Source organism: Hypanus sabinus, chromosome 20, assembly GCF_030144855.1.
Source record: "Hypanus sabinus isolate sHypSab1 chromosome 20, sHypSab1.hap1, whole genome shotgun sequence".
Lineage (NCBI taxonomy): Eukaryota > Metazoa > Chordata > Chondrichthyes > Myliobatiformes > Dasyatidae > Hypanus > Hypanus sabinus.
Genome location: NC_082725.1, coordinates 42477928 through 42502251, shown reverse-complemented (window position 1 = coordinate 42502251; position 24324 = coordinate 42477928). Strand labels below are relative to the sequence as shown.

The 24324-nt window shown below is 40.1% G+C and overlaps 1 protein-coding gene across 5 annotated transcripts in view; it reads left to right on the top strand.

Moving 5' to 3' along the window:
- LOC132378460 (catenin delta-2-like) overlaps window positions 1–24324 on the top strand; it is a 1187639-nt gene that overhangs the window by 926746 nt on the left and 236569 nt on the right. For all 5 annotated transcript variants that reach the window (XM_059945388.1, XM_059945390.1, XM_059945393.1 and 2 more), the window contains one exon: window positions 16284–16521. In XM_059945388.1, the coding sequence (XP_059801371.1) occupies window positions 16284–16521 (238 nt within the window). The remainder of the gene's footprint in view (window positions 1–16283; window positions 16522–24324) is intronic.

Below are 24324 nucleotides of genomic sequence, written 5' to 3'. Positions count from 1 at the left end.
GGCAAGGGAATGGACAGTGTCAGGTCAAGACTCCATCAGTTCTCCAGCAGTTTGTTTTTTTTTTGCAATAAAGTTTGATCTGAGCTGAAGGCTTGTAGAAATGAGGACATAACTAGAGAAGGTTGAATTGTCATGCATGGAGGTGAGCGAAACACAGTAAGGATTTTAGCAGCATTGGTGACTGGGATGGCTGACATTATTGAGATAGAAGTAGACAGTGTTTGAGAAATTCAGGTCTTTGGCCTGATCAGATGAGACTCTAAAGTTCTTGCTGTTGTGGCTGTGCCTGAGTTGATACCCGTTGAGCAAGTCTTGCAGAGAAGGCTATTATTTATTTAAATGATGGGAGCTGGAGATAGACTTTAATTATCCTGATATTTAGTTGGAAAGTGCAATACCTTTCATAACTTTTGAAAGCCCTAAACATCCAATCAAATATTTAAGAAGATGAAAAAGAAATCAAAGACTATATCAGGAAGAACCAGTGAAAATACAAAATAATCTGTAATATGATAGTTCTTGACAAGTTTAAAAATAAGAAAGTCATTATGGTGAATTTGTGATTGAAAACCCAGAAAGTGATGCATTTACAAGCAGATCTGAGCTTCATTTGAGCCTTTCAGTTTCAGAACCCATGCTTCATCTGGCACCATTTGAGCTTCAGTCTAACACTCCTCTGGTTCCCATTTAAATGGAATTTTAGTAAGGTTTATTTCAGGATCTAATAGGGACAAGAATTGCAATGCAAAGATTTGTTTGACCACCAAGAAATCTAGAAATCAGAAAGGTTATGTGTGTACACTTAACTGTTTTTTTGATCAGAGTTGAAGCTGTTAGGCCAAAATTGAGAGAGGATCAATTCTACTTCATGATCTTGTCACATTTAATCTTTTATCAAATGCACTACATCTAGATGTACTTGTTATTATAAAAGTAGGGGCAACAATTTTGGTTAGCTACTGTTCAAGAATGCCATATCTACATTAGAGGTCTTTATTATTAGAATACTTCCTCCCTTCTTTGCCACTGTCCTTAGTGCATCTCATTCTAAGATATGTTGTATTTGTTGCCTGTTCATTTGGGTTACCTGAAATAATCCAGTGAGAGCAGTATCAAGCAAGTACAACAAAGTAATTTTTATTTATAGAGAAGCCTAGATGAAATACATGGTTCATTGTAAGGTAATATTGTGGCAGTGAAGTATTGTTGAAATATTGTCATTATTGGTGTATGAACAGCTGCAATTAATGTGCAGCAAGATGCCACAAAACATTGTAAACTTCATGCTGCTGTGTTTTGTAATATTAGTAAATATGAGAAATAATTATTTGCCAAGACACCAAAACAAAATCCTTTCACTTTCTGTGCGGAATCTAAGCAGTCTTTATGTCTTCCAAGAGGACATTCAAAAGGGATCATCTTAGAACGACAGCCCTGAAGTCTCAAAAATGCAATTTGAACCCAGAGCTGTGAAAGTGTTGACAACTGAGATACAGCTGAAGTAACTTGGGAAATAAGGCCATGATGGTGTTAAAATTGGTTTTAATTAAACATTGTAGATTAAAGGAATTAGGGGATCGTGTAATTGAAACTGGGGTAAGTGAGGTGTTCTACAGATATGAGGGCTTGTTGAGGAGTTATTTGAACAGAGTGCATCTTGGTTGAAATCAGTGCGAACTTGAGGAGGACAAAATCATGTTAAATTGTGACAGACGACAAACAACAAGCAGCTCTTTGCGAAAGCGGTCCAGGTGGCAAGATGTTTCAGGTGCCCATACCTGAAGTTCAGAGCTGTGAATAATCAGGAAGGAATCAGCACACAAAAAGATAATGGAAATCTGAAAGTGCCACAAAGTTGATCAGTTGAGTATTTCAAAACTGAACCTGAGAAATATCCTTAAAGTTAGCTATTAATGATTACAGAAGGAAGTGCATAAATGGAGTTAAGGTGCAGATCAAAATATGATTGAAATGAAAAACAGGCTGTGAGCCTGGTCACATTTCTTTGTACCTCTACTACCCACAGCAGGGCGGGATTTGTGAAACACTAGGCAGGGATATGAAGGAGTTAGTTTGCATCCTGCATCGGATATAATAGACTTACAGTGCTCTGTTTATGAAAGCTTGGGTACACCAGGCTGCAAATTTTTTTTCAAATGACCTCAAATATGCAGAAGATTGGAGAGACTAGGATTCTTCTCCTCCAGGTAGTAAGTGTTAAGGGGGATTCAATGCAGATCTTCAAAGCTATGAATTGTTTTGATAGAGTTAATAAAGCAAAATTGTTTCTGCTGGTGGGAGGAAATGGGAAATGTCACATGGGTGCGATAGTTGGCTTAATGTTGAAAACTGCTGCACAACAAAAGCAAAATTAATTCAGTAATGTTCTTTTAGCTTCAAGGTTTTTATAATCCCTCTATAGTCATGATTGTTGAGCTTACTGAGTGCCCCATAAGGTACATTCGGAAAACTGAGAATGAGTAAATGTGTTAAATCTGCCGGCTGCACATTTTATTGTCCTTCCTAACTGAGTAAGAGTGATGGCTAATGAAAGGCAAAGCGCAGTCACAATACAATCCTTGGAGGTTAAAAAATATTGAAGTTAATTTGCCTCCATTTGTACAACAGTAAAGACTGAAAGTGTTCTTGCAGTGAGAGCAGCTGCAATCAACGATCATACATTGACAGAAGATTTCAAGGACAACTGCAGATTGCCATGGTTACCTAGGGCAAGAGTTTTCATTGGTAAATTTCAGAGCAAGTTTTCTGAATAAATTTTCTGTAGAAGTCACCTTAATGGTTCCATCTTCACCTACAGATTTCAATTCCCATTAGCTAAATGAGAGACTAAATCCAAGCACTGAAGGACTTGACATTGATTGCACTGTTATCTCTGACCGTAGGATAACATTCTATCTTATTGAACTGCTTTTGCTGTGTAATGAATGGTTTGTTTTGTTTCCCTCTGTTACTTTCTACGTTGCTCTGCCCTGCTCCTTGGGAGCCAGCCGTGACTCCGTGTTTGCACTCCCTCCTCTCTGAAGGTACAAAATTGTGGATTCAAGGCTGACACCAGAGGCGAGCACAAAATGAAAGTTGTCACTTGAGTGCACCACTAAGAGAGTGCTTCACCATATGATATACTGTCATTCAGCTGAATAGATTAAGCCAAGGCACGTTCAGCGAGATGTAAAAGCTCCCTTGGCACCATGTCAAAAAGGAGCAGGGTAGTGTTTCCTTATTCCAAACCCATCAATAGCAAATTGTCTTCAAAACCATTGTAGGACCTTGCTATGCACAAATTAGATCCTGTATTTCTTCTGTGCCAGTAAAAGACATTGTATAAATTTTACCCTTCCTCATTTCCTTTCTGAAAGGGCTCGCTGTACTGTGGTCAAGTTCCGCCAGCACTGGTCTTTGTGTTGCTTCCAGGCAGCCATTTTTCAATAGTGAAGCTGAAGAAGGGAATGGTAGCAGGCTGTTTGACTGTGACAACCAATAATGCACCTGACCTGTGTTTGTACCTGGTGGAGGCAGGCCAATAAGATGACAGAGTTTAGCTACCTTTGTTTTCCAGACACATGAAAGCTGTGGACAACTGTAGCATTCCTAAATTTCCCCTCTTCCCCAGCAATGAGAAGCTGATTCAAGGTCAAACCTGTGTTACTCGTAGCCTGATAGATACGGTTTATAGTTAAGTACTTGAGATCTGTGCTCGAGACCGTTGGGCAACATTCTCATTGTTCAGTCTGCACCATGTGTTGCAAGAGCCCCTGATTCAGGACCTCTGTCCCAAGCTGTACTTAGGAGCAAAAGGAATTGGAGTAGCTCATGAAGTTAATAGGGCTGCTACCTTCTGTAGTCAGTTATTGGACTGCAATCCCATTTACTCTCTTTTACTCTGTATTTCTTGATGACCTTGACAATTGGAACTGTATCCATCTTTAAAGCTTCAGTTGACCCCCTAGTCTTCAGTACAGAAGAAATTGAGATCTTGTTTCATAAATACTTCCTTCCCAAATTGACTCTTATTTTAAGATCCTACCCCTCTGTTTTTGATTTCTCACACCAGAAGAAGAAGCTACATGGTGTGAAATCTACCACATCTTCTTAACATTTTAAATATTTTTATCAGGTTTTCTGTTGATCTCTAAAATTTAGGTAAGATGAGGCAGGTTTATCTAGCATGTAATTTAATCTGTTTTTTATGTTGGTTTATTTGTGCACCACTATTCTGGACAATGAATAGATTCTGATGTGACTTTACCTTTGATTTTCAACTCCTTTGGAGTTGCTGTCTTTGCAATCTCTCTTTGAGATCTGGTCCAGTGTTTTGTATGATAGTCAAAGTTGTATTGTCACATGACTTAACTCCATTTCCATCATCAGCCATTTTCCAAAAGCTCACTAAAGTTTCAATTAAATGATATTAATGGGGACATAATATTTGCATGACATGAACTTACCATTTGACCCGAGAGCAAACGAGAAAATCTGTCAGTACTGGAGATCCAAGTTACACACACAAAATGCTGGAGGAACTCAGCAGGCTAGGCAGCATTAATAGAAAAGTATACAGTCAACATTTCGGGCAGAGACCCTTCAGCAGGACCCAACAGACTTATTTATTTATTATTTGATCCAACAGATCAGTATTAGTATTCATGCTCCACGTGAGCTGCCTCTTCATTCTCCTCCTCCTCCTTCTCCTCCTATCAGCATGCACTTCCATCTCTTTCTTGGTTTTGTGTATATCCAACTTCCCTTCACATGTATCCATGGTTCCCCACAAATGTAGCACTGACAAAAAAATCATGAATCTCCTCACCTTAAGATATACTTTCTTCCTGGCCTTTCTGATGTTTATATGAGTTAGTAAACCTAAGTGCTCTTAAAAGTTGAAGGATACCTTTGTAAGGTGTAACTAGTTCAGATGATTTAGCTTTCTCATCAGAATATCTCAGTGATATACTTTGAAAGTAAAGTGATAGAGTTATGAAGGAAATGGAGCAGCCAATTCACATGCATCAAGCTCCCAGAAGCAATGGTATGATAGTGAGCAGATACACTTGTGTTGAGCTGTTCTCTGTTTTTGTCAATCCATTTCATCACCAGGTGAGGAGACATCTCTTTGTACGGTGCAAGATCAGAGAACAACTCAACCCAACCATCAACCGCCTGAGCTACACATTTTCCAACAGATTTTACTTCCAACAGATACATAAATTCTGTGATGTTGTTTGAGTGATAACTATTGATCAGACGCTGCAGTAACTTGACTGTTCTACAGTATAGTAACTTTGGATAATTTAGGTTACAACCAAGAGTGAACAATTGAATATCTTTTCAAGAACATTAGGAGAGTAACATTCCTTCAATATAACCGGCTGGTTGCAAAGAGGCATCAGAGCTGGACTTCGGTGGGAGGGCACCCGAGTTTGAATCCAGTTTGCTCCCTTGTACGCTTTCCATCTATGCTGGGTTGAGCATCGAGCTAGCAACTCAACCTCGTAAAAACAAGAAAGCCTGCTAAAACAAAACGCTGTCACGATGGCATCCTGATGACTCCACTTGGAGTTAAGGGCTTTCTTCTTCTCTTCTATTGCTTCAACATGGCATCACGGTCTTAACCCACATTTTTCCATTCAAATACTCAAATAGTACGATTTGGACCTTCAGATATCTGATCTGGAGGCCACATGGCTAAGAAACATGTCACAGGCTCAGATACAAAAGTGCAAAGATCACATTCTCCTCCCCAAAGTCACTACTTTCTTGCCTGCTAGAAGAGGTGATATTTTTCCTCTGATATGATGAAATTATTTACTTATTTTGAGGCCCCTGCTATTCATGAACAAACATAAATGTGTTTTTGAGAGCGAGTCAGTGTTTTGCTACCTTTTGTAGGTCTGATGTACCCACCCCACACATTACCTATAAAAAGTGTTCAGCCCTCCCCCATTGGAAGTTGTCATGTTTTACAACTGAAGCCTCACTTTACTGGGCGTCTCTAGAAAAATGGCTCTTCAGCCTCTGGTTAACAGCCACTGGATTCTGCGGCAATAAACCCATCTTTCTCCGGCTTTGTATACCTAGGAAGTATACAACTTTGGTCCCACCAAATCTGTGAGTTTGGGATGTCTCATCCACCCAAAACCCGGTTTGTGTGATTGCTGTGTGATCTACTGCCCCCAGCAAGAAATAACCGATTGTACGCTGCATAAAATTATAAAGAAGTGTATTTAAGAATGTTAATTAACCAAATAGTTATTAACTGAAAGAAAGGAAAAAAGAAAAAGAGCCCATTACTCTTTGGTAATGAACAGTCAAACGTGTACTGAAGTTGGAGCTCATCTTGAACTTGACTGTCACGCACGCGCTGGACCCTCAGTCTTCTTGAAAGCGCCCATCACCTTGTGAATGTCATTGGAAATCCATCTCGTACAAACGGGTCTCCCACAGGAGTATTGGTTCTTCCTCCTTGAAGCCATTCATCTACACAAAGCACCTCATCTATCTATTTCCCCGTCTTCTTCGAGCTCCAGCCAACAGAGAACTTTCCACCCATGTCCTCTAGAACCTCCTCCCAAATCTACCATCCTGGTCGGCTGACGCCACATTCCCAAGTTGAATAACAAAGCTTCTTATCTCGGCTCAAACCCAAGCAAGCTGAAAGCAGTGCAGACTGCTCTTACGGAACAGCTAAAATGAAATACCTACAGCACAGCAGTAAAAATCTTAACCAGGGCGTTACGCAACATTGAATCACAGTGGATTTAATTTGGCTCTTTGACAACAGAAAAAGACTATTGTGCCAAAGTGAAAACAAATCTCTACCAAATGATCTAAATTAATTACAAATATAAAACACAAAGTAACTGCTTGTGTAGGTATTCATCCCATTCAATATGACATACTAAATTATCACTGGTCCAGCCAATTGGTTTTAGGAGTTACATAATTAGTTAAATGGCGATCTGTTATTGGAAAAATGTGTGCAGTCAAGGAGATTCAATCACTTGTAGTAAAATACACCTGTATCTGGAAGGCCCAACTGTTGGTGAGTCAGTATCCTGGCAAAAACTACACCATGAAGACAAAAATAACACTGCAAGCAACTCCACAAAATGGTTATTGAAAAACACGAGTCAGGAGATGGGTACAAGAAAATTTCCAAGTCACTGACTATCCCGTGTTGTACAGTTAAGTCAATCATCAAAAAAGGGAAAGAATATGGCACAGTTGTAAGTCTGCCTAGAGTAGCCCGACCTCAAAAACTGAGTGACTGTGCAAGAAAGGGACCAGTGAGGGAGGCCACCGAGAATCCTATGACATTTCTGGAGGAGTTACAAGCTTCAGTGACTGAGATGGGAGAGACTGCACATACAACAACTGTTGCCCGAGTGTTTCATCAGTCACAGCTTTGCAGGAGAGTGGCAAAGAGAAAGCCACTGTTGAAAAAGGTTCGCATGATATCTTCACTGGAGTTTGCCAGAAGGCATGTGGGAAACTCTGAAGTCAGCTGGAAGAATGTTTGATGATTTGATGAAACCAAAATTGAGCTTTTTGGCCATCAGACTAAAAGCTATATTTGGCATAAGCCAAACATCACACATCATCAAAAACACACCATCCCTACTGTGAAGCATGGTGGTGGCTACATCATGCTGTGGGGTTGCTTCATTACAGCAGGCCTTTGAGGCTTGTGAAGGTAAAGGGTAAAATGAATGCAGCAAAATACAGGGAAATCCTGGAGGAAAACTGAATGTAGTCTGGAGATTTGTTTTCCAGCAAGAAAATAGCCCCAAGCATAAAGCACACAGTTAAACAACAAAGTTAATGTCCTGAAGTGGCCAAGTCAGAGTCCAGATCTCAATCCAATTGAGAATTTGTGGCTGGACTTGAAAAAGGCTGCTCACTCAGGATCCCCATGCGATCTGACTGAACTTGAGCAGTTTTGTGAAGTAGCATGTAAAAACACTGTAGTGTCCAGATGTGACCTATCCACACAGACTCAAGGCAGCAATTCCTATTTAATGCTGACTTGAAAGAGGTGAATACTTAAGAAAACAATGCTTTTTTTGTTTTTAATATTTGTAATTAATTTAGATCACTTTGTCCAGATCTGTTTTCACTTCGACACAAGTCTTTTGTTGTTGATCAGTCTTAAAAAACAGCCAAATTAAATCCACTGTGATGCAATGTTGTAAAACAATAAAACATGAGAACTTCCAAGGGAGGATGAATAATTTTTATAGACACTGTACGTGACTCTGTTTTGAGTGAGTGCATTCAAAGTAACATTGATGTACTGTAGATCAGTTAATGTATTCAAACTTTGCAAAGTGTATCACAGAAACATAAAATGAGTGAAAACAAAGAGAACCAATGAAAGAGAACTCGGGTAAGCTGAACAAATGCTTGGTCAGAGTCTGGCTTTACAGGAGAAAAAGAAGTTATGATTAGAGGCACAGGGTGCACTGAGAGGAAGGCAGACTTGTCAGTGAGACAGTGAATAAAGACTATGATGTGCAAGAGAATGTTTGGGATTTGATTATCAGGAAGGAGCAAGGCATGGACTGATTTTTAAAAGCTTTATGTCATTAAACAATTTCTCTGAGTAATGATTGCATTTTTTTTCCAGTGGGATTTGATTATAGGATTGTGGAGAGCATGCTTCATTCTGATCTACTAGGTGTTCTGAGTGCAGCATTTAAGCACTGTCAGCTAAAATGAACATTGCATTGAAAGGTCCTGACAGAATCATAATCTTGTTTATTATCACTGTCTTCTGTGATGGGAAATTCGTTGTTTTGTAGCAGCAATACAATGCAAAGACATAAAAATTCACTAAATTGCAAAATAAGTAGTGCAAGATAAAAGAAATAATGAGGTGGTGTTCATGTGTTCATGGACCATTCAGAAATTTGTTGATGGAGGGGAAGAAGCTGTTTATGAATTGTTCAGTGTGGGTTTTCAAGCTTCTGTATCTCCCCTAATGGCAGGAACGTGAAGAGGGCATATCCCAGATGATGGGGGTCCTTAATGATGAATGCCACCTTCCTGAGTCATGGTGTCTTGAAGAAGAAAGGTGATGAACCAAAGTAAATGAATTGAATTCATTTGTTTTCATAGGAAGTCCAGTAATTACTGTTTTAAGCATAGAAGCAGGCAGTTCAGTGCAATAGGAACAATAAACCACTTCTCATCATTCTTGCCTAATCATTTCTCTATACACCTCAACTCTTTTTGTCCCATTTACTTATTTAACACGTACTTAAATGGATCTTTGCGAATGCCACTTAGTCAGGCATGGATCAGGGCTCTGCTTCTTAGAGCCTCTGCATAGATTAAATTGGAACTGGTTAAATCCTTTCTCTTTGAGCTAATTACCAGATGATTGAAATTAGAAGCTGAAAGTACTGGGAGTCTGCTTAGGCGAGCTCAGCTGGTGTCTGAAAGATTAAGTACAGCAGCTGCATTTTCCCCACACCTGAAATTGCTGGTCTGTATGCAGAAGTGACCCAGGTTCAATTCCCACCACTACCTGTAAGGAGTTTGTACATTCTCCCTGTGACTGCGTGGGTTTGCTACGGGTACTCTGGTTTCATCCCACGTTCCAATTTGTAAATTGGTTAATTCTAAATTGTCCTGTGATTAGGCAAGGATTCAACTGGGTAATTGCTGGGTTGAAGGACCTACTTCGTGCTGTATGTTAATAAAATAAAAAATAAAGTTTTCTGGTTTGAAATATCTAGGATCCCTCTGGGAAAATATGATGAATGCCATTTAATATCTTTAAATAATGAAGCAAATGTGAAACATATTTACATTAAAATCATTTTTTCATTCAAACAAGCAAAAACAGCCAAAGACACCCAAAGGGACTTGCATCGCGTTGAGTCATTACAACGCAGTTATTCAATTCTTTATTGAGTTTTTTTAAAACAGCAAAAAATCATTCTAAACAACTCTTAAAGCTTCTCAAGAATGGCCGCCATTACAGTAAACATTTAACCAGCCAATGAAAGCACTTTACATGCGCTCTGAGCCACTCATAGCCAATCACGTATTAGTTCATGCTCTGCCTCCTTCATGAGTGTAAATGTTCTTGCTCCCTCGCCAATTTACTCCATGTTTTTCGCCCATAATGTCTGGAAAACAGCCTGCAACTGCCAGTGAGGGTAGTACATCTAAGATGACTAGGGAAAGCATTAGCATAGATGTGAAACTGCAAGTGTTCAGAAGCTGGTGAGCACCAGATTGGTGTTGGTGCCTCTTTGAAAATAGCTACATCGATGATCAGAACAGTTATTGGAAAATGCAAACGTGATAAAAGCTTCTGCAACGATGACCTCGATATTATCGTCAACACCAGCAAGAAGCCTCACCATGAAATTCCTCAGAACTAGCATCACCATGATCGCACAAATCATGGACCAGTTCATCGATAATGACCCTGACTGGGCGCGAAGCAATAAGGCAAAGAGAAGTGTTCTCCACATGATTTCCTGCAATCGAGAACTGCTTCATGAGAGGAAATTTAAGAAAAGGCAATCAAATCTTGATGCCTGCTTGAAGAAGAAGCCAAAGTTAGGGGTGGACCCACAGCCTGATCCCTCCTCTAAGATGTAACCATCACCTGCTTCCCTCTGCTGCTGCTCCACTGATGTACAGGTTAGGCCTACTTGCATGTTTGTTACTCCCCCAATTACTGTGCATACGTAAAACAATGTATCATACATCTCAGGTGTGTTTTTTTAATCAGGCACACATGCCCATTTGTGTAATGTTATGATGACCCTGCATAGCATTGATTTACGTAGCATGCCACCTCCAAGGAACACCTCCCCAGCATTAAGTGGGGTCTGAGTTAGAATTAAAAGCATTATTTTAAAAGAACATACCCACCCCTTTGCTTTTTTATTCACAGCCCAACAAGCCCCATTGATACCAATGGGCTTGCAGATCCTGCACCAGGTCTAACCCAGCTGAAGATCCATGAAGCAGCTCACCAGTGTGATTATCAGGGGTAATCCCATAAAGATTATGGACAGGATTGACAGAAGCAATGTTCTAAATGAGTTGTTGAGTATGGGATGTTGATACGTATAAACACGTGTGAAAGACTCAAAATTGCTTTCACCGAAAGGACTAAATGCCAGCTGCTCTAATCAGACTCACTAATATTTACCAGAAAGACCTGAGTTATTATGTTTGATCTTACTTTTACTTACTTACCCACTGCCCCATCATGTGTAACGACCAAATAATCCAATATTGAAGTCAGACTCTTCCTGAATTTCACAGAATTCTATGGCAATGTTAATCACTCAATTGATTGCAGCATACATAAACAAGTGTTTAGCCCTTTCAGAGGTGATTATTTCTAGAGAAAGTAATACTGTGCAGTTAAAATACAGTGGGGAGCCTTGTGTAGTTAATTGTAAACATAATAAGTTTTGTAGATGCTGCAGATCCATAGCAACAGACATAAAATGCTGGAGGGACTCAGCAGGTCAGGCATCATCTACAGAAATACATAAACAGTCAATGGTTTTGACCAAGACCGTTCACCAAAAGCTGGGGGAGGGGTAGGAGGACAGCTAGTAGGTGATATATGAAGCCAAATAGGTGGGAAAGGTAAATGGATGGAGAATAGGGAATCTGATAGGAGAGGAGGGTGGACACAGGAAAAGGTGAACAAGGAGTGCCACCAAAGAGGTGTTAAGAGGCCAGGGTGCGGAATAGAAGAAGATGAAAGGGAAGGTAAAAAATTACTGGAAGGAGAAATCGATGTTCATGCTACCAGGATGGAGGTCATCTAGGCAGAATATGAAGCGCTACTCCTCAACCCTGAGAGTGGCCTCTTTGTGGCAAAGGAGGAGGCCATGGACCAACATGTTGGAATGAGAATGACTGTAGGAATTAAAATGATTGGTCACCAGTAAATTCTGATTCTGGCGGATGGAGTGGAGGTGCTCAACCAATTTACATTGGGTCTTGCCAACGTAGAGGAGACCACATTGGAAATACTGGATACAATAGATGACACCAACAGAGTCACAGGTGAAGTATTGCCACATCTGGAAGGACTGCTTGGGTCCCTGAATGAAGGTAAGGGTGAAGGTGATTGGACAGATGTAGCATTTCTGTCACTTTTGCAACTGTTTCTCATCTTGAGTGTGTTTCTGGGACTGCTAGAGCCTGCAATTTGCAAAAATGATCTAGTACTTTGCTGTCTCTAAGAAGGTTCTGGGAAGCAGCAAGCATGAACCTTGAAGTGCAGCTATGAGGCAGGGCAGAATCCAGTGTTCGACTCCATTTTTCCAATTAAAGCTTCCATTATTGGCCACTTAAAGTGACGAGGAAGATTGAAACATTGAGGTCAATGTGGAGGGGGAGCATGGGTGGTCTTCTGAGCATTGGTAGGATCGTTCTGCTGCTGAAGAAGAAGCCTGTGTGGTCTACCAAAGAGCCCAAAGTCTCTTTTGATAATGCTGGTAAATGTTACCGACATTTTTGCATTTGGATATTGGACTATGGACTTTTTCAGTTTCTTATATTGTGTATTTTCGCCATTCTCTTTTTGTGCGGGGGAGTGCAATTTGGGGGTTGATGTTCTGTTGTGTTTCCTGCAGAGGGAGGTGGGTTTGAAGAGTTGATGATCAGGATGGTGGGTTTGTTGTTTCTCTTTGAACTGATTTCCATGTTTTTTCTTGGTTTTGTGGCTATCTGGAAAAGAAGAATCTCAGAGTTGTATACTTCATACATACTTTGATAATAAATGAATCTTTGAACCTTTGATTTGTGCCAGGAGGGAGATTAGTGGAAAAGGATGAATGGACAAGAGAATCATAGTGGGGGCAATCCAGAGACTGGGGTGGGGAGGTAAATATGTGTTTGGAGGTAGGATCCTGTTGAAGGTGGAGGAAGTTGCAGAGAATGATTTAAAGGCTTATAGGTTTGTAGGTGAAGACATAGGGAACTCTAACCCTTTTAAGGTGGTGGGAAGATAGGGTGAACATGAATGTCTGGCAAGTGGAGGAGATGTGAATGAGGGTGAGTGGAGAAGGAAATCCCTATTCTTTGAAGAGGAAGAGATTTTTGATGTGCTGGAAAGGAAAGGCTCATCCTGGGAACAGATGTGACAGTGACAAAGGGACTGAAAGCAAGTAGCATTTTTACAGGAGACAGTGGGAAGAGGGATAGTCAAGGTAGCTGTGGGAATTAATAAGTTTATAAACAATGTCAGTACACAAGAGATTAAGAAAAGGGAGATAGGTGTAGAAAAAAATGGATCAAGTGAATTTCAGGGCACTGTGAAAGTTGGAGGCAAATTTGATGAAATTGACGAGCTCAACATGGGTGCAGGAAGTAGCATCAGTGTAGTGCCAGAAGAGTTGGGGAGCATTACCAGGTTACAGCTTAGACTGTTCTACATAGCCAGTGAAAAGGTAGGCATAGCTGGGGCCCATGTGGTGCCGAAGGCTACCCCCTTGAGTTTGTAATTGGTAGTTAATTTGTTTTTTTGGGAAATATTTTGGCCAAAGGATTTTTTGCGGATACATTTTTTTTCCAGAAGCATTTTGTTTTCTTGTTTGACTTCTGTGGTGTGTTTTGCACTATTTAGTTGTGTCACGAGTTAATAGCACTGCCTAAATATTTTATAAATCATATACAATCAGATGTAATTTGTACTATTTAAATGGGTCACAGATAATCTTCATTATTCAACCATGCTGCACATAATTTGCATTACTTAAAAGTACCACATGCTTTGTATAATGACTGTGCAAACTATCTTGATTAATTGTAATGAGGGAACCAACAGCAAGTCATATCTGTATTAAGTACTCATGTTCTGATACCTGATCAACAACATGGATTACTAGAAGTCCTTTCTATTACCAAAATTCAACATTTCTGTCTCAAAAGAGCCACATTTCCTATTACTCTCTTTATTTACCAATTTTGTTTTTATTGGTGTTGTCGGCTAATGAGTTCGGATTGAGGTGAGGAATTATAGCAAACAATTTATTTTATGGTCCAAAGTCAATTTATTCAGAAAATAGATTCAGTTTAAAGAGCACAAAAAGTCACCTTACGACAGAAGCTGATGCAACTTTTTCCAATTAAAGCAAAATCGTTTCTGGAAGGTGGGGTGGACAATTATTGTTCTGATGATTCTTCTGCAGAGTGCCTTGGCTTGTTGAACTGTGCTAACGTAAGTTGTTGCTATTTGACCGGAGTTGGGAAATACATTGAAGCTTAGCCCTGGAGTTTCTTCACGAGTGCTCATTAACGCATCTCCACCAGGAACCTTTGGTAGTGATGGCCTCTCCAGGAGCTAGAACATGGACAGTTTTTCTCCCTTGTATAAGGAATCAGGAGCGTAATGTGAATACTCGCTTGATCAGTCCAGATAAACATATACACATTTAAGTGTGTACTCTCAAATACTAAGCACAGCATTTTGGAAACAACAAGCTGATAATAATAATTTATTTCTCTCCTCCTGCTGGCCAAGTTTCAGTGAGCACTGGCTGCTCCTCACAGCAAATGCCAGTCAATTTTTAAACTGTTGAATATGACATTATAGCAAAGCCCTTTTTTTATTCTCAGAAGGTGGGAGCCGTACATGTATTAGCCACCTTTAACTGCTAAGCAACGGCAACCTTTCGAGCTGGTTTCCTTCGACATCGTGGACTAGAGCAGGGACTGGAGTCATGTTTTGGTCAGCTGTTAAAAGGTTTCTTCCATGTAAGATAGCTTTTTAAAAGTAGTTGCTCAATTACGTTTTTCTTTCAGAAGCATTTGTGAATTTGCACTCTCTAGATTGCTGATCTGGTGCCATGGTTAAATCTGCCTTGCACCATTATCCAAAACAGTCACTTAATGGGAATGACAAGATCACCAGTGGGCGACTGGAGCCTGATTACTTTCATCCAGTCATTAGTAGCCAGACAAAATGCATGGTGCCACATATATTCTACTTGCATTATGCTTTTTGCCTCTAAGCAAGGTATCATGTTACAGAGTAAAACAGGTCCAAAGTATACTTAATGTATTAGGATGTCAATATTCATTCTTTTAATTCTGTTCTGCACTGGCTAGAAATTTTAAAGCGACTATCCACCAATGTCAAAACTAGTTGTCCAGATATATTTCAAATGAATTGCAATTCACTCAGTTGAAGCAGAAATGAGGCTTTTCTGATTGACAGCTAGTCTTGATGGTGGCTGAATACCATGTCCTTCACAATATGTTCAGTACTAGATGTGGGGCATTAACAAAATTAGTCACCTAGACAGAAAAAAAGCCTATTTGCTCATAGCAATATACAGCCAGCAATTTCTATGTTTAGTTACTACTCCAATACAATTGATGCATGGAATGGCAAAATATTGTTGCAGATGAAGTCTTCCTCAGTTTACAAACATTTGACTTGTGTCTGTATGTATGAACAAATGACTGGAGCACTAGTGGAATGGACTTGCTAACTACTGCAAGATGGCAGGCGTCTTCCCCAATGTGTAAACTCACTTTGCAATAGCGTTTCCCATTTGCCATCTATTTGGATTATGAACAGGTCATAGGATTGAAACCCCATCATAACCTGGGATTAGCCTGTAAAATGTTTTGGAGAGTTGGTTGAAAAATACTGGAGAATACTTCCTGAAAGCATGAAGAATTTTATCTGTTTACTTGGGAGTAGTGGGCTTCATTTAAAGATGGCACCTGTGTGACTTTCACAATACTTCATTGGAATTTTGATTTTGATTTTATGTGCAAGAGTCTGGAGTGGGACAACCTTCTTAATCAGAGATCTGAAGGTCATCAGTTTAGCCAGGGCTAGTACATTGAAAACATATCTTTGCTTATGAGACTTTTGGAGCCTCCTAAGGCTGTGAAATGCACTGTAGAGTTACATCTTCCTTTCTCTAGGTCAGAGCTGTTCAGTAACTCAACTGGATTTGCCCAACTTTGAGTTCGACAGTCCCTGGTGACTATTACCTTCAAACAAGCTCCCTCCGCCAGGGTCCAGTGTAGCTAAAGATGTTTCAAAGGCAGACCGATTCTTTCAAAGCATTCTGTGGTGCAATGTGTATTTTTTTGTCTGAGTGAAATGTTTGATATGATTCTGACTTGAATTTTGTGTCCCCTCTCAAACCCCCCAACCCCCTGTACATATGTGTGGTGCTCCTTTTGCCTAGACCTAGTGAACCATTTTTGTGAGCAGGTCCTCAGTTTCTTGCTTTGTCCCTACTTTCCCACTGTAGCCCCGTCTTCCCCTGCTGTTGACTCCGTACCCTTGCAGCGCACGGGCAGCCAGAACACAGCAACCTACCAGAGGCCCAGCTATGCCACCGGCCCGGCAGCCAATTATGGGGACCCTTACCGGACACTCCAGTATTGTCCCTCAGTGGAATCGCCATACAGCAAGTCTGGGCCAGCCATCCCACCCGAGGGCACCTTGGCACGATCACCTTCCATCGACAGCATTCAGAAGGATCCCAGGTGAGTGGCCAACTTGTTATGCTGTTAAGAGGATGGCTAACTTTAATGTCACAGAGAACTGTTAAGTATAATTTTTAAAAATTTCCTCCTCATTCCCATCACAAAATATTTCTTTTTCATTTGTTTTGCACCTTCACTATCAATAGTAACTTCTTCAAATGTCATTCACTGAGGGATGCTGTGTGCCTTTTGAGGAAATACTCCCTCTCTGTGAAGAAAGTTTTCTCTTTTAGTTAGTCACTTCCTTTCCACCTCAGAGTCCATGAGATAAAGATCTTGAAACATCTAGGGACCCAAAATTCCTCAACCTGCTGTCCTTGGTGCGGGGCAAGCTCTGAGATGTTTTGGGATGTGCTTACATGCTTACATCAATTCCAGTGAGTGATTACAAGACATTTGTTTGAGCAAAACAAGAAGTACAATTTCTCTTCTGGTCTTGCCGCATCTCATTTGCTGAGACTACCTGCTGAAAAGTCAGTAACAGCTGCTGAATCTCGTATTTTATCATCTGTGGTTTAATCCGAGGGATCTTCAGCTACCATTTCCACTGCTGGGTTGTGTACAGTGAGTGCCATTCTGTGAGGGTGTCACTGGCTTATTTCTGAAAATGTTAGTTTTCTTAAGTTAACATTTCTCTGTTCCGAAAAATTTGCCTCTTTGCTTACCAATGTAGAGATAATCGAAGCTAATTAATTTCTTATTTGAGTTTAAAGTGCATCAGTACAAAGTCACTGCATTCAGTAGTTTTAAATATGTGCATTAAAGTCTTTGGAGCTTCCTGTTAAATTTGAAGTTTCCAATTCAATACATCATCTTCCCCCTCAGTTTTTGTCTTGGATCTCAATGCTGTCATTAATCTTGGGTAACCTGCCTGTGAAAAGGGTTTAAATTAGACGCAGCTAGTCTAGATTTGCACGTTGCTGAAATTCAGTGCAGTTTCTGTCTCAATGCTCACAATGTCCTTCTTGGATTTTAGTTTATGCCAGTTATTACTGTCAAGAGGTAAGGAAATACTGCAGCGCCACACCGTCTGGATTCATCAACAAGAACCACATTTGGTTCAGGCTGGTTCACTGTAATGTTCCTGCAACTTTCTTTTCTCCCCATGTCATATGATGCAGAGAAGAAACAATTCTGAAACCTTGCACAAAGCCAGTAGGTTTGGCACTCTGAAGCTCCGATTCTTAAACTGCATTTGTATTTGCACCTACTTGATTAGTGCTTCAAAAGAATGCACCAACCTGGTTTACTTTGCTTTGTAAGTGAGATAAATTCCCCTTTCTGTGAGGGTGGTCTTATTATCAACAGAAAGAAATATCCTGTCAGCTGCAAAACTTTTTTTTTTATCATTTTCTGTTCTCTATGCAGAGCAGAAGTTCAAAGACGTCAGGAACACAAATCAAACCAAGACAGCAGCACATTGTGAAAGCTGCAATCTTCTGCATCTGCCTGAACATTATTTAAATATTTTGTTTACATGCAAACAAAAGCATATTGGCTCAATACAGTGATTTTCTGTAAAAATCTCTTGTCTGCTCAGAGCTACCATATCTCCTGCTTTCTTGTTTGTTACTTCTTATTTGACATCTCAAAGCCTCCCACATAGGAATATAATTTTTCTTAAATCTGATTTTAAAATCCAGCAACTATTCTCTTGTTGTTGATAGGGTTTGAGTTGAGTGTTGGGAGGAGGGTGGGTGTCCCATTACTGTTTGAATCACTTTCATACTTTTAATCAAGTTCATTGGGAGTTGATTGGGCTATTCCGTGTCCCCCGGGTGGGTCCAGCAACCCCCAAGTTAGAAGAGTGTTATCAGCCCTCCAGGTGCCTGAAATGACCAGGAAATGAAGAAGAAATTGGGAGGAAAACTGTAGGAACAAAATAAAAAAAATAAGACTTGTTTATTTTCATTGAACATTTATGTGTATAATTACGTAAGTAATAGGGATGCAGAAAAATATTGCAATACTGGGAAGAACAATTGGAGGCTGAGGGCTAGAAATGAAACTTCCAGAGCCAGTTCTACCAGAGATAGGGACACTTTATAAAAATGTTTGCCATAGGGCAGAATTGTCATTCAGAAAGTGGTGATGTGTCCTCTTTTCAGTCTGCTCCATTCCATGCAAGAAGGTATGTGCTTTATAAAAATGTTTGCCATGGGATGAAAGTCTAATTGCCTTTGAGAGGGTGGTGATGTGTCCCCTTCTCAGCCATGCAAGAAGGTACAACGACTCTGTTTTTCAGTTAATGACAGTGAAGGGTCCACAAGCTATTTTCAAGATATGTCAGTGTGAGACTTGAAAGTGATAGTGTTCCTGTTTCCTGTCCTTATCCTTCTAAGTGGTTTGGAGAGGTGGATTAAAAGAAACCTTGGCAAGTTAGTGCAGCTGAATCGATAGATGATACAAATGCAGTGCAGTTGTGCCAGTGGTGGAGGAAAAGGCATCATATTCTGCTGGTGCTGAGCTTCATAAACGTTGCAGCCTCATTCACACAGGCAGACAAATGTTTTTGATCATCTGCTGCTTTGCATTTCATAACGTGTAGAATAACTTTGTCAAGTGTGGAAATGAAACATTATTGCAGAATACTGAGCCTCTGACCTATGTGTGGTCCTGGCATTAATTATATTTCTGGTTAGTGTTTCCTTCAGGTTGTCGATAGTTAAAGATTTATATCTCAAGGAAGGGTAATTAGACTTTCTTTTTTTGAAGAAAATCATGTGTGCTGTGAATGTTGATAGTCTTCCATTAGCCTTCACCTGGATGTAGTCCAGGTTTATCTACATATAATTGAGGATCACTTTATACTGTGTGAGGATGCGAATATGGCACTCTCAATCATCAGTGAATGTCCCCGGTCTTGTACTCGTAATGGAGGAAGGTTATCTTGAAAAGAATTGGCAACGGCAAAGGCCGTTGTTTCTAATAGCTCTCTGCAGTTTAATTCCTCCTGTGGGTGATTGTTTGAAAAAAATATAATCTTTGTGTTGTGCTATTGCAACTGGCATATAAATAATACCACACACGATATTAATATATGGTGTCATCGTATGTCTCTTACATTCCCACTGTTGATCTCCCTGTTTATTTCTTACCCCATGAGTACCGTTTTTGTCCTGAAACATTCTTGACCTTTTCAGTTGGCCCCCCACTCCCAAATATCTTAAATCTTTAGTCATTAGCAGGCATGTGTTAAAACAAGTGTTTTTTTACTTAGCCCCGCTCCCCCCCACTCCCCACCATCCATTTCCAGGGTTGAAAGTAACATTCTCGATACATTTCCTGCCTGTAAATCTTATTTTCTGTTGTCATAATGTACAGCTTTCTATCAGCATTTGTATTTGTAAATTGGCAAGTCAGAACTTCCAATTCAATTTTTATGTACAAATTGGCAATATAGTTGCAGATCATACCTTTGGAGCAAGTTGTCCCATTACCATTGGTTAACTATGCTCAGTATTCTGCAGAATTATCAGTACCTTAGACTGAAATACCATATCCTGTCCTCAATTTTCTCCTTAATGAAATATGATGTTTATAATTTGAGGTCCTTGGAAATGGTAGAAAGATCTAACATTTTGCTGTGCATGTTGATAGGGCTACTGAGAAGGCATTATGGTGTGTTGGCATTCATTAGTTGGCAGTTTGAGTTCAAGAACCGGAAGATAATGTCAGAGCTCTATAAAATTCTGGTTAGATCACACTTGGAATATTGTGTTCAGTTCTGGTTGCCTTATTCTGGGAAGGATGTGTACTCTTCAGAGAGGGTACAGAGGAGATTTACTAGGAGGCTGCCTGGGTTAGCAAATATACCTTAGAAAAGGGATTCCCAACCTGAAAGCCATGGACCCCTTGCTTAATGGTGTCGGTCCATGGCATTAAAAAAGGTTGGAAACTCTTTATCTTCCATCCTTCTAAGAAAATGCTGAGTCTTAGAGGAAGGCTGAGAGAGCTAGGGCTTTTCTCTTTGGAGTGATGGAGGATGAGAGATGACTTGATAGAGGTGTATTAGGTGATATGAGGTATAGATTGGAAGGACAGCTAGAGACTTTTTCCCAGGATGGAAATGGCTAATATAAGGGAACATTACCTTAAGGAGATTGGATGAAAGTTTAGGGGGGATGTCAGAGGTAGTTTTTTGCCTGGAGAATGGTAGGTGCGTGGAACACCCTGCCAGGAGGTAATTGTAGAGGCAGACACATCAGGGACATTTAATAAACTCTGAGTTAGGCACATGGATGATAGAAAAGTGGAGGGCTACGTAGGAGGAAAGGTAGACACAACATCGTATGTAAAAGGCCTGCACTGTGCTGAACTGTTCAATGTTCCAGTTATAAAAATCATTTATGATCATAGGGGATCTCTGAGTGCTTTAGCACAAATGATGGCCTGAGCAATCTAGTCCCTATTGCAGTGCAGGACATTTAGAAGCCAATATGCATTCCTAGTGTGAGAAATGACCAGACAAAGCACCACCTTTTAGCTGAAGGGTAAATATTGTTTGAGACGCTAGGAAGGACTCTGTTTCACTTCTTAGAAAATTCACAAGATACTTTTAACTATGTAAGAGAAAATTGTTTTCCATTAGATGTCTCATCTAAAGGTTTGCATCTATGGCAATACCGCCCATCTACATTATCACATTGGGATTATGCACCCAAAACTGAAATTTGGCCCCCGTGCATAATCATCTGTCTCTGAGATGATTGTACAACCACAGAGCCTTTGCAGAAAGGCTGGCTCAAGTGAACAGAATGGAAATGCCAACAAGAAGAAATATGGATGACAGTAAGAATGTATTGCGTGTATATTCAGAATTGATTCTTTTCAATTTGCTTTTCAGTGCTGTGAAATTAATTTAGATGTGTTATAATTCATGCCCTGTAGAGATCATTTGAAATAAAGTAAATTTTGAAAACTGACAGCTGATCCAAAGGAACTTTTGTCAGATTACTTTTATAAATTGTCAGCTGACATGCAAAATGCTGAAGCAAACATAGGCATCTATTTGAAATACAGTGTTTAATGGGGCCCTTTGCTTGCATACTCTATATTGAAGGTTACTGTTCTTTTAGAGCTAGCTACTAATGGGTTTTTGCAATAATTTGACTATCTGGGCAGTACTGTTTTTAATTTTGTGGTTTGTGATGATAAAATTAAAGCAATTTTAATTTCCATCTTTCATTAATTAAGCTTTTTAATGTAACAAGATGTTATTCTTTCACAAAATGGTCGTCTACTTAACTCCCCCTTTAATTCTGTTTCTTTTTATTTTTATGGAGGGTATTTTTTTCTCTACGCATGCCCCGACTAGAGTTTGATGGTGCCAGTTTTTTGAGCAGAGATATTAAGCAGCATGAAATGGAAAGAACTTGCTGTAATATTGCACCTTTCGCAGCCTTTGTTCATTTCCCAAAATTAGAGGAAGGAGGGCTAGCTAGAAGGTGACAGGTGATACATGGATGTGATTGTGAGTTTGGGTGAGTACATGGTCAAAGGTTGGGAGTGCAGCAGAGATTGCAGAGGGGGAGCTGTGAGTGAGGGTCGTCTCAGCTCTGCTGTCCTCTGACTCTTCGATCACGTGCTCACCGAGACTCGATACCACAGCCACGTATCACCAATCACCTTCCAGCTGGTCCTCCTTCCTCTCCCCCTGCCTTTTTAACCTGGCCATCTCTCCCCTTCCTTTCCAGTCCTGAAGAAGAATCTCAGCACAAACCTTCGACTGTTCATCCATTTCCATAGATGCTGCCTGACCTGCTGAGTTCCTCCAGCATTTTGTGCACATTGCTCTGGATTTCCATCCTCTGCAGAATCTCTTGTGTTCATGACTTGAGCTTCTCTCTTGTTTTTGCATCTGGAATTCTCATGCAACCTTTGAGCAATTTCATAAATATTTTCCAAGAACTATAATTTGAATTTGGCACCCCCAGTTCCAATGCAATTTTGTTCAAGCACTATTTCCCATTAGCCTGCAGCACAGCAGCCTACCCCAGTCCTTCATATCTGTTAACGTGAGGGTTGGTTCCATTTACTATACTGTACAGTATTTCTCCCATCTATCCACTATATTGCTTTATTTTATATTGACATTCTTAAGCATTTAAATTTAGAATTTCTGTGTAAAACATTTTTATTTGAAAGGACAGGCAGATGACCTGATTTTTGGCAATTAAAGGTCCGTGTGCAGAATACCAGTGTATGGTACATTAATGTTTTGATTTAGTAATTCCCATGCAAATTCCCTGTTCTCCATGCATGCTGGATGGCTAAGAGAGTACTGTACAGTAAAGCTACCCAAAGGTGAATGATTATACACTCTGGCAGAGGAGGGAGACAATTAGAAAACTGGTCAAAGGATGATGAAGAAGGGGATGGTGTGGTTTAGGGGAGGGATTACAAAGATCAGGATTATTATTTATTTATCGATATAGCATGGAGGCCATGCCATTCCTGCAACCCCAGACAACTGCGATCTAACCCTAACCTAACCACAGGACAACCTATGATGGCCAGTTAACGTACCTGGTATGTCTTTGGACTGTGCACCCGGGGAAAACCCATCCTTACAGATGGCACCAGAATTGAACTCTGAACCCTGACACCCTACACCCTAACTGCTACACCTTCTTGGCACCATGGTGGGTGAATGATGAAATTTGATCATTGTTAACACTCGGAGGATGCTTTTAAAATTTGGCGAAATGAAGGTTTATTTTGAGTTAATTAACATGGAGGACATAAGGAAGAGTTACTCAGAAAATCTTTTGACAGAAGCAGTGATGATGTGTTCAAGAAAACACCAAATATTTTTCTGGAAATGAGTGAAGAAAGTCAAGGTGCCTACAATTACTCAGCGAAGAGATAAAAGTCTTCATTTGTAGCTCTTAGGTAATCCTTCCCATTTTATTTTACTAATCACAGTTCACTGAGTCATTCACCTCCAGCCTCTGATTGAGTAATTCAGTTGCAAGTGACAATTAGCTGTTGCAGTGTTGAGATCAAAAGGTTGGGGATAGTGAGCAGGAGAAATGCTCTTTAGATTCGTGGACCACTGTTCCTTTATTTCAAGTCAGCTGCTCAGTAATGTTGTGCCTTTTTTTCCAGCCACTCTGGCTAAGTAGTTGCTCTGTTACCTCTTCCCTGCAGCTGAGTGTTTCAGTTGTCAAGGTGGCATGGTAACATTGCATGTCGTTTATGAAACCTTGTGGCAGGCTCCCACTGCAGTCCCTTTATCCATCAACTCTTGCAATTGTGATTTGCTGCTCTCCTCTCACAAAACCAGATTATATCTCAGTTGTTCTATTTTTTGTATTACATTCTGTCAGTTTGTGCTTTCTACTTTGGATTTACTGTCATTGTTAAATTTCTACCATGTTATTAAATATTCTTGCACATTTCTCAAGATAGTGCTCCAAAAGATAATGGCAGCTTCCCCTTTACCTCAGTTCAATATTCTTTATATCACTAAATGTTGAATTAAAGATGTTTTTTGTAATGTCTTTTTGCTCCAGAAGATAATGACAGCTTTCTTCTTGTAGTACGTGGATATTTTTCCTGATCTGCTCGGTCAGTGCGAATGGTTAATGACAACCCCTCCTCACTGACAGTCACGAAAGGTGCACCACAAGGATGCATGCTTAGCCTACTGCTCTACTCTCTCTACACCCATGTCTGGGTGGCATCTACAATTTCGTCAGTGACGCAACTGTTGTTGGTAGAGTCCTAGATGGTGATGAGGTGGTGTACAGGAGTAATATAAATCAGCAGGTTGGTGTCGCAGCAATAACCTCATGCGCA